General features: G+C 39.6%; 1 protein-coding gene across 1 annotated transcript in view; it reads right to left on the bottom strand.

Annotated features, from left to right (window-relative positions):
* DKK3 (dickkopf WNT signaling pathway inhibitor 3) overlaps positions 1 to 15,019 on the bottom strand; it is a 57,655-nt gene that overhangs the window by 24,148 nt on the left and 18,488 nt on the right. Inside the window, exon 4 of the mRNA XM_065403882.1 lies at positions 12,777 to 12,872. Coding sequence (XP_065259954.1) covers positions 12,777 to 12,872 — 96 coding nt within the window. The remainder of the gene's footprint in view (positions 1 to 12,776; positions 12,873 to 15,019) is intronic.

Raw genomic sequence — 15,019 nt, 5'->3', positions numbered from 1 at the left:
GTAGCCTGAAGGTTCTTACCACCTTTTTTTGGGGGGGGGGGGATTATATTTGGGAGGAGAGGGGTAGTGGGAAGTCAGACAAGAAATTCTTCCCTTTGGCTGCTCTGAAATTCTAAGGCAAGCCCTGGGTCAGTGCTACAGATCGTTTGGGGTCATGAGCCCAAAAAGATGTGTTGTAGACGACTGGAGTCTCTATGGCAAGCACACTTGCAACAAGGAATTTTTTAATCAATACATTTGCAAGCCAGAATTAGTAGCTTGGGTGATTAGTGTTTTACTTTGGGGGTAAACGTACATTCAGAAAGCGCTCTTACATTCTCTTTGCCTACACTTGACTATCACTTATGTTTAGTTGTAAGAGAAGTAGGGGGGAGCAATGTTAATGCATTCAAGTTAATAAAGAAAATTTCTCTTATGATTTCACAATACTATAAAAGAATGGAAAATTGGACTGTAACTGTTGGTCTACTAATAGAAGAACAAAAGAGTGGGTTTTTGTTTTTTTATTTAGAAGTGAAATGTCCACAACCTTTGGTCTAAAAAGATCTAAACATCTGCAGAAGTATTAACACTAACTCTTTATACTAACTTTTGTGGTTAAAAATTTCCAAGGTCCTTTCTTATAAAGCTGTAAAGTGACAAAAATGTGAATAAGTGAATAAAAAATGTGAATAATTATAGATTCCAAGTCAATAGACAGCATCATCCTTCTGTAACTGTTTTGCCAAGTATGAACTAAATTTTAAGGCAAGTTTGGTTTCTCTCTGTTGTTGCAGACTTCATACAAAATTTCCATGATTCATCTTTGACCAGTGGTGATTATGAAATCGCATCAAAAAAGATTCAAAGTAACCTTATACAGCAGGGATGTGATGCATTTGTGGAAAAAAATTACTTTTGAGAGTGTTTCTCTGCTTGGTCTAAGTAAATTCACCTGCCTAAAATTCCCTGATCGTTGTAATCACTGAAGTAAATGCAGCACAATGAGACTGAACCAATCCCATATCCTTTCAAACTCCCAGTTCTTGCAAAAAGATGTGGACTTCCTCTCCATTTCCTTATAGAACCTATTCTACAACCAAAATCTTATGCACTTCATCTCTATGCAGCTCACATTTTCTGTAGCCTTCTTTCTCCATGTGCTTGCTCGTGTTGCCCAAGGTGTTAGCCAAAGGCATTACCACCAACACCACCAAAAAAAATAAAATTCAAAACACAAGGTTAAAGATTCAACAGCAACAGACATAGAGCACCAGATTGTGCCTAGCCCTAATTGCATGTGAAGGGTAGCGAAGATTTGCCAATAGAGCTAAGAAAAGTTTCTGACTTTTCTTTTCTTTCCCCAAAAAATGTAGATGCCCAACATACATCACCAATATCTGTTGAATTTGTCAAATTGTTTCAGACACACACAAAAAATTCTAAACTGCTGATATTTTCCAAATGAAAAACACAGTGAGTTAAAACAATGTATGTTTGTTCCTAAAAACCAAAGGAGTGTTAAATTACAGCCTTTGAGCACTGTGTACAGTTACCAAACCGAGCACAACTGATGCCAGTTACCCACATTTATAAATACAAGCTGCTGATAGGCCTTTGGCTGTGTCTACACTACAGAATTCTGCTAGGTATGATCCCTGACTGACAGCTGTGCTGGCTGAAACCCCTACCATGGGCACAATTAGACCGGCAAAGCTGAACTTGTATCAGTAGCTTGTTTAGTCTGGGTGGGGGGCTGGTTTTGTTATACCGCTATAAAGCACAGCTTTGCTAATATAGTTGTGTGCGGTAAAGCACTTGTGGTGTAGACATAGCCTTGTTCTGATCTTGCACCAATTTCATATGACTGCAGGGACAGAATCCGCCCCCGCGTATTTACAGAACTTCTTGGCCTACTCAGGTTGCATTAGTGCCAACGGAAGGCACAGCAGTTGTATTTTTTCAGTATCCTTGCGCTAATCAATGAAATCACACGGAAGGAAGGATCATTTACAGGGGGATGAGAATGTCTTTTCTGTCTATAATGTTTGAGATACATGTCTGTTAAAAATAAAGTAAGCACCTGAATTTCAGAGGCAATCAAAAAAATCTTTAACTATTTGAAATGTACATCTGGGAGGGAATTTCAGTCACATTTTCAAGTCTGCAATACCTATTTGTAACCCCAAGCATTTACATCAGTGATGGGCAACCTGCGGCCCACCAGGGTTATCTGCTGGTGGTCCTTGAGACAGTTTGTTTACATTGACCATCCGCAGGCATGGCCGCCTGCAGCTCCCAGTGGCACTTTTCATCATAAAATCTAACAAACAGCGATAGCTTGGCAGTGTCACTTAAATCACTTGATTCGTCCACTGCAAGAGACATGTATTTGGTGTTTTTTTAAATCGGCAAGCGGTGCTGACAAACAATCCTCGTAAATTACCTCCAATCTTTGCACTGTCGTGGAATCAGACAGGGGAACTTGCTTCACATGGTTCACAATGTCATCTTTGTTTTTATCTCTGGCAAAAAGCTCCTCCAGGGCTCCAGGATTTCCAACGTGCACTTCTTCACAAGCTCAGCATCCGGGAAAAGCTTTTACTTTTTTTAGCTAGTACCAACATTATCTTTAAAAAAGGAGTTGTTGCTTTTCCCTGTACAGTCGCTGATGTAAGAATCACATTTGAAATGTGATAAGAAGACTTCAGATTTTAAATTTTGTCATGTCTTGCAACACTGCCAGGAGGATAGGTTGCATTGAAGCTACTGTATTTGATTCAAAGTGGCGCCTCATGTTGACGACGTTACAGACAGATACAGTGGTTTGCATATTAAGCACAAAGGTTTTGGTTTAAATGTGGTGGCATAACAAAAAGAAAATCCATTGTCCAGTTTGGGTTAAAAGCACAGTTTTCACTGTCGACTTTGCAACATTTACTCCCACTCGCATTCATTTTTTGTCTCCGTTTCCATCACTAATGAAAAATGGACGGTGTCCTAGCTCAATCGCAGCCGATGCTATCGTGAGAACTTAAAATACAGTAAGCAGTGCCCCGGCAAGCCCTGGTAGCTTGAGGCTTTTGGCAATTCATAGCCCTGGCACCTCTGGGCTCCTGGCCAGCAGCAATCATTCTCCGGCTGCCCAGCTCTGAAGGCGGCGCTGCTGCCAGCAGCAGTGCAGAAGGTAGCAATACACCATACTCTGCCACCCTTAGTTCTGAGCTGCTGCTGGTGGCGGCGCTGCCTACAGAACTGGATGCCCGGCCAGCAGCCGCTGCTGCCCAGCTAGTGCTTAATTTTTTACAGAGCTAAGCCCCAGCACCTCTTTCATTAGAAATTAAGCACTGCCAGTAAGTTACATACTAAGGAAGTCATAGGCAATGATAGGCAGCACATCACTGTTCGTGAATTTAATTATAAACAATTTTTTAAGGTGGTATGCTGCACAGGAAGCCTTGGTAGGCCACATTTGACCTACGGGCTGCCTATTGAGTAGCATTGTTCTAGAGCATATCACACTGTTAATGGTGTGACCTTTGATGCTTGGTAAGTAAGTCTCTGATTGATATTCATTCTTGTGATTTAGATACTCCAGTGAAAACATTTTGGATTGCACAGACCTAGCAAAACAAAGGTTTGATTCCTATTCTGAGCCAAGAATATGTGGCTACTCAGAGCAAATTCTAAGTACAAAAAATATATGTAGCTTATTTGGAGACCCATGCTTCTCTAGGAGAGTTACTTGTGTGAATGCCAAGGAGAAAATTTGTTTTGAAAGCTGAGAAGCAAGTCCTGGTGGAAAGTAATCTGTAGTTTATCCACTGGCAGCACACCAGGAGGTGCACAGCTCTGAATGGAACTGATTTTTAAAAGTGAGCCATAGCTCCTCCTCCTGTCTGTAAGCAGAAGGGGCCATGTGGTACTGCAGTCTATATTCCATCTTGTGCTACCTTATTCTAAGGTTAGTGGTTCTCAAACACTTTCATTTTATAGATCACGTTTTAAGATACAGAGCCTTGTGTAGGCCACCTCCTCTTCCAAGCCCAATCCAACACCATTCCCGCAGCAATTTTATTACACCAACAAGCAATCAGACAGTATTAAGGAAACAAGATACCCATCACATAAAATGAATTTGTTTGTGGTTATAGCCTCATTATGCATCTGTGATTTATTTCCTTCCCATACCTGAAGGACTATTATTCATTGCTTGCAATCCCTGCTACTCTTATCTTTCCAAATCAGTGTGCTGTCTAGTTTTGTCCTCTATGTGTTTACTATCCCTCCAATGTCTGCAAATCTGCTCACTGTTTAAATTTATGTCAACAGAAACAGCTAAAAGACCAACACAAAGTAGTTATGCAAGGTGAAGACAGGAGTTAACTCTTGAGTCCAATTGGGTAGAAAAGAGCTGGTAATAATACTAAGGCTACATCTACGCTACAAGCTAGAGTATGATTCACAGCTGGAGTACACATACTCTTGCAAGCTCTCATCTGAGCTAGCATGCAAAAATAGTAGTGTAGCTGTAGTAGCCTGGGCAGCAGCAGCATGGGGTAGCCCCCCCCCCGAAGTACGTTCCCTCATGGTTCAGGCAGGGATGGCTAGCCCGTTCTGTGGCTGCCCAGGCTACACTACTATTTTTAGCAAGATACTGGGGCAGTTGATATGGGACTCAATTTAACGAAGAATTAAAGGAGAGTAATTAATGCAAATCAACATGGGTTTATGGAAAATAAGTCCTGTCAAACTAACTTAATTTTTTTTATGTGATTACAAGTTTGGTTGATAAAGGTAATAGAATTGATGTAATATGCTTAGACTTCTTTAATGTGTTTGATGTGGTACCACATGACATTTTGATTAAAAAATAGAATATCAAATTAACATGGCACACATTAAATGGATTAAAACTAGCTAACTGATAGGTCTTAAAATGTAATTGTAAATCGGGAATCGTCAAAGAGTTTGTGTGCTTCTAGTAGGGTCTGCAGGGATCAGTTCATGGCCCTCTGGTATTTAACAGTTTTAATTAGTGATCAGGAAGAAAACTTAGAATCATCATTGATAAAGGTTGCAGATGACAGAAAAATTGGGGGAGTGGTAAATAATGAAGAGGACAGGTCACTGATTCAGAGCCATCTGGATTGCATGGTTAATTGGGTGCAAGCAAAGAATATGTGTTTTAATATGGCTAAATGTATACCTCTAGGAACAAAGCATGTAGATTGTACTTACAGGATGGGGGACTCTATCCTGGGAAGGGGTGACTGAAAAAGATTTGGAGATCATGTTGGATGATCAGCTGAACATGAGCTCCCATGCTGTGGCTGAAAGAGCTAATGCAGCTTGATTAGTCTATAAGTATCTACTTGGAACGAATATTTAATAATGGGCTCATCAGTCTAGCAGAGAGGTATAACATGATCCAGTGACTGGAAGTTGAAGCTAGACAAATTCAGACTGGAAATAAAATGCACATTTTTAACGGTGAGAGTAATTAAACATTGGGAACAATTTACCAAGGGTCATGGTGGATTCTCCATCACTGATATTTTTTAATCAAGATTTGATGTTTTTCTAAAAGCTATGCTCTAGGAATTGTTTGGGGGGAAGTTCCGTGGCAAGTGTGATACAGGATGTCGGACTAGATTATTTTTAAGGTCAGGCTTGACAAAGCCCTGGCTGGGATGATTTAGTTGGGGATTGGGCCTGCTTTGAGCAGGAGGTTGGACTAGATGACCTCCTGAGGTCCCTTCCAACCCTGATATTCTAGGATTCTATGATCACAGTCATTACTTCTGGTCTTGGAATCTATGAATCTGAAAAGTTCATACGTGACAAGCATCTCTCAGGAATGCACAGCTATTACAAAGTTTAGCTCATTTGTGACAGGCTGATCTTTTGCAACTCATGGAGTATCAGAACAACCAAATGTTTTATCAATCAGCTGCCATTAACTGTATTGCAGCAAAAAAACAAAAACAAACACACACCCCCCACCAAACCAAACCTTGGCAAGTATTATAAAAAGTGAACATTAACCAGTATGAGTGCCGGGAAGACTTTACATCAAGAAGGTAAGTTATGAGCTTTGCCTTTGATTGTGTGTGAATCAGCTTCTCCAAAGAGTATGGTGAGTCACCCTTTGAAAATGGTGTAATCCCCATCTGAGACAAGCGTACACGAAGTTATCTACTACTCTTATGCTATTCTGAATCAGACCTATTTCGTGCATGCTGTGCTGTTGGAGAGAATGTTGACTCCATCTAAAAAGTTATGGTCTACACTGGAGCATTGTGAGTGGATGGTGTGAGTGTGTGTCTGAAGCTGTTGACTTCAGTAGTGTCTTAATGATGTGATGGAAATGATGTGGGGAAAAGTGAGACTGCTGTTTCCATGGACTCATAGCTCACTACTGCCCAAAACAAGCAAGCAGATGTAAACAGTGTTGAAACCTGCAGCTGCTTGAGCCTGTCAAAAGTGAAAGCTGGCATGGTAAAACGAAGCACGGTGCCTTTTGCTGAGAGCTAGGGCAGTCCTTATCGTGCTTTGGCTGGAAACCTAGCAACCAAAGGTCAAAGACCATAGCTCATTATCACATATTTTCTTTCCTTGAATAATAGCCTTCAGATTTCATGGAAAATGGATGTAGCAGCAACAGGGATACTGCGACTTAAATATATATATAGAGAGAGAGAGAGAGAGAGAGAGATTTGCCAAGAGTGTAAGCCAGTGTAAATCTGAACTAACTTTATTTAAATGAAGTTACAGTATACTTTATGCCAATGTAAACAAGAGCAGAATTCAGAGATGTAATTTAACAGAAAGTGACAATGCTTTCACGTTTTTTCTTTAGATAGATATTGTCCTCTTAGTGTAATGTAAATCTTCCACCATGTAGTTGGAAACCCAGACACAATTGCATTGTACTAGTGAAAAAGATTAAACTTTCAGAATTTAAGCATATGATAACTGTGGTTGGAATTTACAGGATTCTGATCAATTGAGAAATTAACAGCTCCCAGCTTGTTTGCAGTTTTTTTTTCCCCTGGGAGGAGGCATTGTGTAAACATCCCATTCAGCTACTTCCCTGATTGTAATTTGTTTGCTTAACCACCTGTGCAAACAAGCACTAGTAAGGAGTACTGTATACTAGGATGCATTTTGTACCTTTGTCCTGTTTGTCCAATCGTTTCACCCAGTGCAAGTAGTCACACTTGACAAATCTCACAAGCAAAAACAGTACTGGACTGGCCCAGTATTTGGATGGGAGCCTGCAAAGGATCATGTGCAGAAGGAAGAGGTACTGGCGACTCAGGATAGCATAAGCAAGGCCCATGTACAGTTTTAGAGATACTATATTTCAGGAAATGTTTAAAAAAATGCAGTCCTAGTGACTACTTGTGGTAATTAGAGCACATAGTACTTATTGTAAGATTAAGGTACATTTTAAAACCCCAGGGTACTGGCTAAAGTTAATCTCTGGTAATTACTTTCTGCCCCCACAAATATTCCCTACACTTTCAATAGGGTGAAAGAGTCTTCATTTCCTAAAATGGTGTAACAGAATGCACTAGCCGTGTAAAGTGCTACTATATTTCACCCCAAAGATGGCTGTAGCTCAGAAGTGACTGAATTTCTAGAAACAGTTTTTGTAAAGTGCTTTGGTATCAGTTAGCATGGAAGATATTCTGTAAATCGGTGGTTGGCAACCTGCAGCCCATCAGGGTAATCTGTTCGTGGGCCACAAGGCAGTTTGTTTATATTGACCATCCACAGGTTTAGATCTTCTGTGGCTTAGGTTTCTATAATGGTATGAAGCACAAAAATTCTTCCTTGAAAATTTCACCAATCTGGTTTAGATATGGTTTAGATCTGCAGAAAGTAAACTTGCTTTTTAAAGGGGGAGTTCCCTCCACGACAGGGAAATAGAAGAGCTTTGCTTCACTTTTGGCAGTAATACACCCTTCATTAAATACATTTCACTGCATCATTCACTAGACTGTCCTGTGCGATAAATTGTCTGGGGACTTCAAAACAAGCAAACAAAAAAACAATGGGTATTGTGATGAAATTAGTGAGCTACATACGCTACAGCTACATACGCTCAACTTTTAGCTTACAACATCTTCTTTTAAAGCTCTTTTACAAGACATTTCAGTCAAATACAATGACCTGTTGCAGCACAACGTTCACTGATTAAGTAGGGGGCGCAGGCTAGAGAGGTTTTGTGCACTTCGAAAAGAAACAATAGAATCTCTTTCAAAACACAAGAACAACAAGCTTGCGATTTCCTGAAATTTATGATGACCCCTCTGTCAGATAACTTTTCTGTGCGATATTACTGGTCATTTGAATTCCCTCAACTTGCAGCTCCAACGCCACTCAAACAGTGTCGCGGATCTCTTTGAAAGTGTGTGCCCTTCAGAGGAATCTTCAAATCTTTCTGCTAGACTTAACAGGAAAGATGTCGCACTTTCCCACATTTTGGGTTGTTGCTACAGATGAAACTTCAATGAAAACGATGCAAGACTTCCTAAACAATCTGATGGAAAATTTTAAAATGCAATTTGAGATTTTTAATATTCCAAAGGATTTGCTTTTATTTGTTCGTGATTCGTTTGTTGTCTCCGCCGATGGACCTTGCCCTTCAGAAGCAAAGAACATTTTGATTCAATTGGTGAAGGTGCCATTCAATTAGAAATTGTAGGGCTCCATACCTCAGATGTCTTGAAGACAATATTCAGAGAAGGGGGACTTTGATTTCTGGACTCAATATGCTGACAAGTTTCAGAATAGCCAGAATCTAGCAATCTATCTTTTAATGATCGGATCAACGTACCTCTGCAAATCTGGGTTTTCTACCGTGAATATTATAAAAAAAAATCACTGCAATCGCCTGACAGATGAGCATTTTTACCACTGACCTCCTACAAACCACTCTTCACAAAGCTTGCCATGGCAACCTCCCATTAGAGATTACCACAAACACAGGTAATAATGTTGATTTATAAACTTTGCTAAAAGATGGAAACACTAATATTTATATTGCAATCAATGTCTTTCTTTAATGGCAGCTGAAGGTTTGCCGCCCTCCCACCCCCGTCAGCTTTCTATGCAAATGACCCGCCTATTGTCATTAAATTCTCAAATAGTCCCCTGGGTAGATCTAATTGAGTATCACTGCTCTATAAAATCCTGCTTCCTAGTATGTTTGAGTGAACAGAACCACAGTGAAGAATTTTTACCTGTTACCGCTATTTCCTGCATCTTGAGTTCACTAGTCTAGAGGTGACAGGTTGAACACCTTTATCAAGATTGTCTGACAGCAGTAATTAATAAGAATGCTATTTTTTAAAACCCTTTGGACTATTGAACTATAATTCTCCAGACAAAGTTTCCAAACACACAAATGAGAGCACAAGGTTAGACACATACTCACTCAGTATCAATCAACCAAATTACTTTTGAAGGCTGAAACTTGGCACACTTAATATGAAATGACTACGTAACGCAATAGGTAGGAAGTTCTGTATTAGTGGACCTGAGCTGAAAAAATTCTCTTACTTCACCCTCTGACTCCACCTGTCCATAACTCGTGTCCAGATAGCAAACTTTCCAGCCACAGAAATAAAGAGCAGGCACTAGGAAAGAACCTCCACAACAGTAAGTACTTGGCAACCAGATGCCATATCTGAAGAAGCAAGGAAACCCCTTCGCTGACAATATACCTTGAAAGTGCAAGAAAAATGCCAAGAACTAGACTCCTAGTACAACTTTGAAGAGAACTCTCCTTAACCTCCCCAGACAGAAGTAATGACCCGTAACATCTACCGAGGACATACAGTCATTCTCAACAGAGCGTCTACTAATGAGATATGGGAAGACAGGAGGAAAGGAATATTTTCCAGGCAACTGCACTGAAAAAGAACGTTCTCATGCTCCTGAAGCTCTCTGGCACATCCCCGCTGAGAGACTGGCATCTGTTCTACTCTATTTGAATGAAGTGGACTTGCAGCACCAAGATGAATGCTTTAAAAAAATGTGATTTTAAAAATGTACTTGCTAAAAACTATTCTAACTTTTTTGGTTAAATGAACACACACACACAAAAACACTAGCACTAGAAAGGAAGGATATTAAATTAATTTAACTTATTACAGAGTGTGAGAGTTTCACAGCTAATCTCCAAGTAACAAACATCTGAGCAGAGCAAATTCTGTTTTTAATTATTTGTGCATCACTTAGTCTAGTTTACTACAGTTAAACAAAGGACAAGCAAGCAGAATGGGGTAATATTTTGACCCTGATACGGTACCAGCAGAGTCCTCGTGACTCAAATTGTTTCCTGTACATGAGCTTTTGTTCTTCCAAAAGTACATACTAAACACTGTGTCCCAGGAAAATAAATTATACGATGTTTTGACCTCAGTCAGACTTGGTATAAGTGTATGCAAAAAACAATGACTTCACCGACCATGCACCCATTTACACCTGACCTGAATTTGGCCCCTTAAAGGGATGCAAGCTCCTTGGATCCAAACCTGGCATCTATCAATCCTAGCTGAAATCTGAGAAAGGGAATGTTAGTCTGGGAATTTAAATGGCGCCTCTCAACAACGCAGCACCTCCCAAGAACTAGACTTCAGTGCCAGAACTGGCAAGGAGCCCAGTTCCTGTTCTAGGGACTTGAAACAGTCAGATAATCTGATGGCCTCCATGTGAGAATAATATCAACTGAGATATTCTGTCAGAGTAGTTTGACGCTTTTTGTGATGCAGAGCCAAAATGAAGCACTGTCAGAAGTGAAAGAATTTCCCTTTTGTTCTGTCATAGGTTATATTGTGCCAAGTGTGTATGGTGCTTAACAGGTGTAAAACAAGACAATGTCCCTGCCCTAAGCAGCTTACAGTCATTTCTAGTGTTATCTGTATACAGAAGTAAGGACAACATCAATACACCTCTACCCTGATATAACACTGTCCTCAGGAGCCAAAAAATCTTACCGCGTTATAGGTGAAACCGCGTTATATGGAACTTGCTTTGATCTGCCGGAGTGCGCTGCCCCACCTCCCCACCCCCTGGAGCACTGCTTTACCGTGTTATATTTGAATTTGTGTTATATCGGGTCACGTTATATCGGGGTAGAGGTGTACTTACAGGATGGGGGACTCTATCCTGGGAAGCAGTGACTCTGAATAAGAATTGGGGGCCATGGTGGATAATGAGCTAAACATGAGCTTTCAGTGCAATACTGTGGCTCAAAGAGCTAATGTGATCCTGGGATGCATACACAGGGAAATCTCAGATAGGAATAGAGAGGTTATTTTACCTCTATATTTGGCACTCTTGCAACTGCTGCTGGAATACTGTGTCCAGTTCTGTTGTTCATAATTCAAGGAAGACGTTGATACATTGGAGAGGTTCAGTGAACAGCCACAAGCATGATTAGGGGATTAGAAAAAATGCCTTATAGTGATAGATTGTGCTCTTTGAATCTATACAACTTAGATAAGAGAAGAGCAAAAGAGAATATTAGGGGGTGACTTGGTTAGAGTCTATAAATATCTACATGGTGAACAAATGGGGGGGGGGAGGGATAGCTCAGTGGTTTGAGCATTGGCCTGCTAAACCCAGGGTTGTGAGTTCAATCCTTGAGGGGGCCACTTAGGGATCTGGGGCAAAATCAGTACTTGGTCCTGCTAGTGAAGGCAGGGGGCTGGACTCGATGACCTTTCAAAGTCCCTTCCAGTTCTAGGAGATGGGATATCTCCATTAATTTATTTATTTATTTAAATATTTAATAATGAGCTCGTCAATCTAGCAGAGAAAGTTATAACATGATCCAATGGCTAGAAGTTGAAGTGAGGCAAATTCAGACTGGAAATAACATGTACAATTTTAATGGTCAAAGTAATTAACCATTGGATCATTTTACCAAAGGTTGTGATGAATTCTCCATTACTGACCATTTTAAAATCAAGATCAGATGTTTTTCTAAAAGATCTGCTCTAGGAATTATTTTTGGGAAAGTTCTATGGCCTGTGTTATACAGGAGGTCAGACTAGGTCATAATGGTCCCTTCTGGCCATGGAATCTATTAATGTTTTGGGGGATGGGAGAAAGGTTAGTAGGGTGAAAAAACAAGAAGAGAAGAGCACTGTGTGTTTATCATTTGATGTTAGAACTCCCTCCCATCACCATCTACAGGGATATTCTGAAAAACAACAAGGAGTCCAGTGGCACCTTAAAGACTAACAGATTTATTTGGGCATAAGCTTTCGTGGGTAAAAAACTTTACTTCAGACTAACACGGCTACTCCCTGATAAGGGATATTCTGAGAGTACCAATGCTGACAAATAGAAAAGAACATTTTTACACTGGGCTAAAATCCCCACATTTATTATTTGTATTACCATAGCATCTGTGAGCTCTTTCCTTGGAGCAGAAACCCACTGTGTTAGATGCTGCACAAATCCAGAATAAAAAAAACACAACACCACAAGAGTGTCTACACATTCTATGGGTTTTTAATATCCCTCTGCCTTTAAATCCTGACTGTCAGTATTTATGAGCTTATTGGTAACTCTGGAGGCCTCCGAAAGAGACAAATAAGAAATTAATGATAGAAACTTCCAAGAATGATCCAAAATAACTTTTCTATAAATCATATCAGTTTTAATATTTATATCTGTCATTGAGGGCTAAAAACAAAATCCGTCTCTCAGCAGAAGAGGAGAAGGGGGATTCCTAGCTTTCCACTGGTATGGAACACTCTTTTTCTACCTACTTCTATTTGTGAAATGCTGGTCCTTAAAGCCATCTCATGCCAGGAATGACGGTCTCCTGTCCTTCTCTTTAGAGTAATTTTGAAACAAAATTCCTCCTTTGGATGTAAGGAGAAAACAATTTTGTGGCTACTACTTTTATTATTAAAAATGACTTCTCTTCAGTGCTCAGATACCATATGATGGGCAAACAAAAATAAGTAAAGAAACAGACAGGATATAAAAGCTGTTCTGGGATTTGGAATATTAGAAGTGATTTAGTTGTTGATGGACTAGTGGTCAGAGTACAGGCGAGGTGGTTAAAAGTGCAAAATAAATTGTGAAGAGCATGGTTTAAAATTGCACAATTTTAAACTGAGCCACAACCTCTTATTTATTTTAAAACGGGACTTCTGCTGCCATTGTAGCTTTCTTCATTTCCATATCTATAATGTCCAATTATAATAAAAGGCATTTTAAGCTTTTTAATGATCTCCCAGTTGCTGGTATTATGCAATGAAATATATTTCTTGTCCTGAAGCTACTGTATTTGAATATTGGTTGGTCACTGTTTTGAAATGAAACAGTCTGTGGTTACAAGACAGCAACACTTTTTAAAACTTTCTTCACCAATAAACTGAAAAGAATCAAACAGACAGATGTTTACACTTATTAACCTTAATCTAATAAATTCAGATTTCTACACAAGTATGAAATCTTATTCATCGTAAATCATCTTTCTCCTACTAATTCCACTTTATTTAATCTGCAAAGAACCAAGAGGGTCTCTCAGATCTAGAGAGTGACAACTTTAGAATGTCAGGCCTACAACACACAATTGTTAAAATGTGAACTGATACTCCAACTTCCAGGCCTGAGATTTTTCCAGAAATTGTTCCCTTCTCTTCTTTCACCCGCTATAAATCACAACCAGCTGTTATATGCATCCACAGAAATCATTTGCCCTGCTATCCTTCTGCTTCCTCTGCATCAGTCACCTTTAAAAAGTCCATTTGTTTGGTTAATATTATATGGTTGTCTGTATAAATATTTTGTTCACACTCCCAAAATGGTAACCATACATTGTGAAATCTGCTTGTCTCTGGTATAAGGCTATTCATTTTCCCCCCTATTGCAATGACTTCCATACCTTGTTTCTCCATTCCACTAATGCTGGAGTAACCTGTCCTCTTCCAAAATGTGATGAATGGGTCCTTTGAAAATCAGTGTCCTGCTCTGGACTATAACCTAACAGAATCACCATGGGTTACCTTAAATGTTACTATATTCCTTCAAAATTCTATCATCTAAGAATATTCCCATCATATGTGCAGAAAGGTCCTTATTTCTACATCCTCTCCAGCATTTGGCTTTTAAAAAAAAAAAAAACCCACCACCACCAAACAGCACAAAAAGGTAACCACAGGGTTTTTTTTAAATCCGTACTCCCTGTCATTTAAATATTTCCCAGAAAGTTGGAGCTCTCTTCTGCACTTACCTCATCAGGAGTTCCTATTTGAAGAAGCTTCTCTGAGTAGGAGGATAGAGAGAGGAAATGTGCCAACATATTGTGGCAGAAATATCAAAAGGCCACTAAATACAAGTTTAAAAATCGTGGCATTGGGCATGCCACAGAATCAATTAAGCAATGTCTGCTTAAAGGCCAAATTTTCCAAAGCATTACCTTTTACTTCACAGCTGTAAGTTGTCTGCACCCATTATTAAATTGCAAGCAAAAACTTGGCAGTTAACAGTGCAAGCAATTAGACTCAGTGTAATCAATTCTCACAATTTTATCTTGTAACTCATTCTTAAGTCCCATCTGCTGGAATCCGGTATTTGCATGAGAACTTCAGCTTTCGTTTTTTTTAAAAAGTAAGTTTCTATCCCCCATTATTGTAGAGAAAAAAAAAATCTAAAAAATGTGAAAGAAGTCCATGTTAAATACTCGCAAACCAGGAGGAAGGTAAAAATAATCCAAATATTTATTATTTCAAAAATCAACTATAAGCTACCGTAGTCTCAAGATTTTTTGGGCATGACTCATGGTTTTTGAATGTTTGAGGTTAGCAATACTGCAGATTTGTATCTGCAGTTTATTTGGGGGAGGGCTGTGGGCACAAAATGTGAGTGCATATATTCTCTATGAAGACCTCCATGACTCTAGAATTCAATTCTTCCTATAGGCTGGATGTGTTATAGACATGGTGCTGTGAGGCCCCACTTTTCCCCCCTGAGGCTTGATCCAAAGTCCAGTAACGTCAAT

Source organism: Emys orbicularis, chromosome 4 (genome assembly GCF_028017835.1).
Source record: "Emys orbicularis isolate rEmyOrb1 chromosome 4, rEmyOrb1.hap1, whole genome shotgun sequence".
Lineage (NCBI taxonomy): Eukaryota > Metazoa > Chordata > Testudines > Emydidae > Emys > Emys orbicularis.
This window is presented reverse-complemented; position numbering and strand designations above follow the sequence as displayed.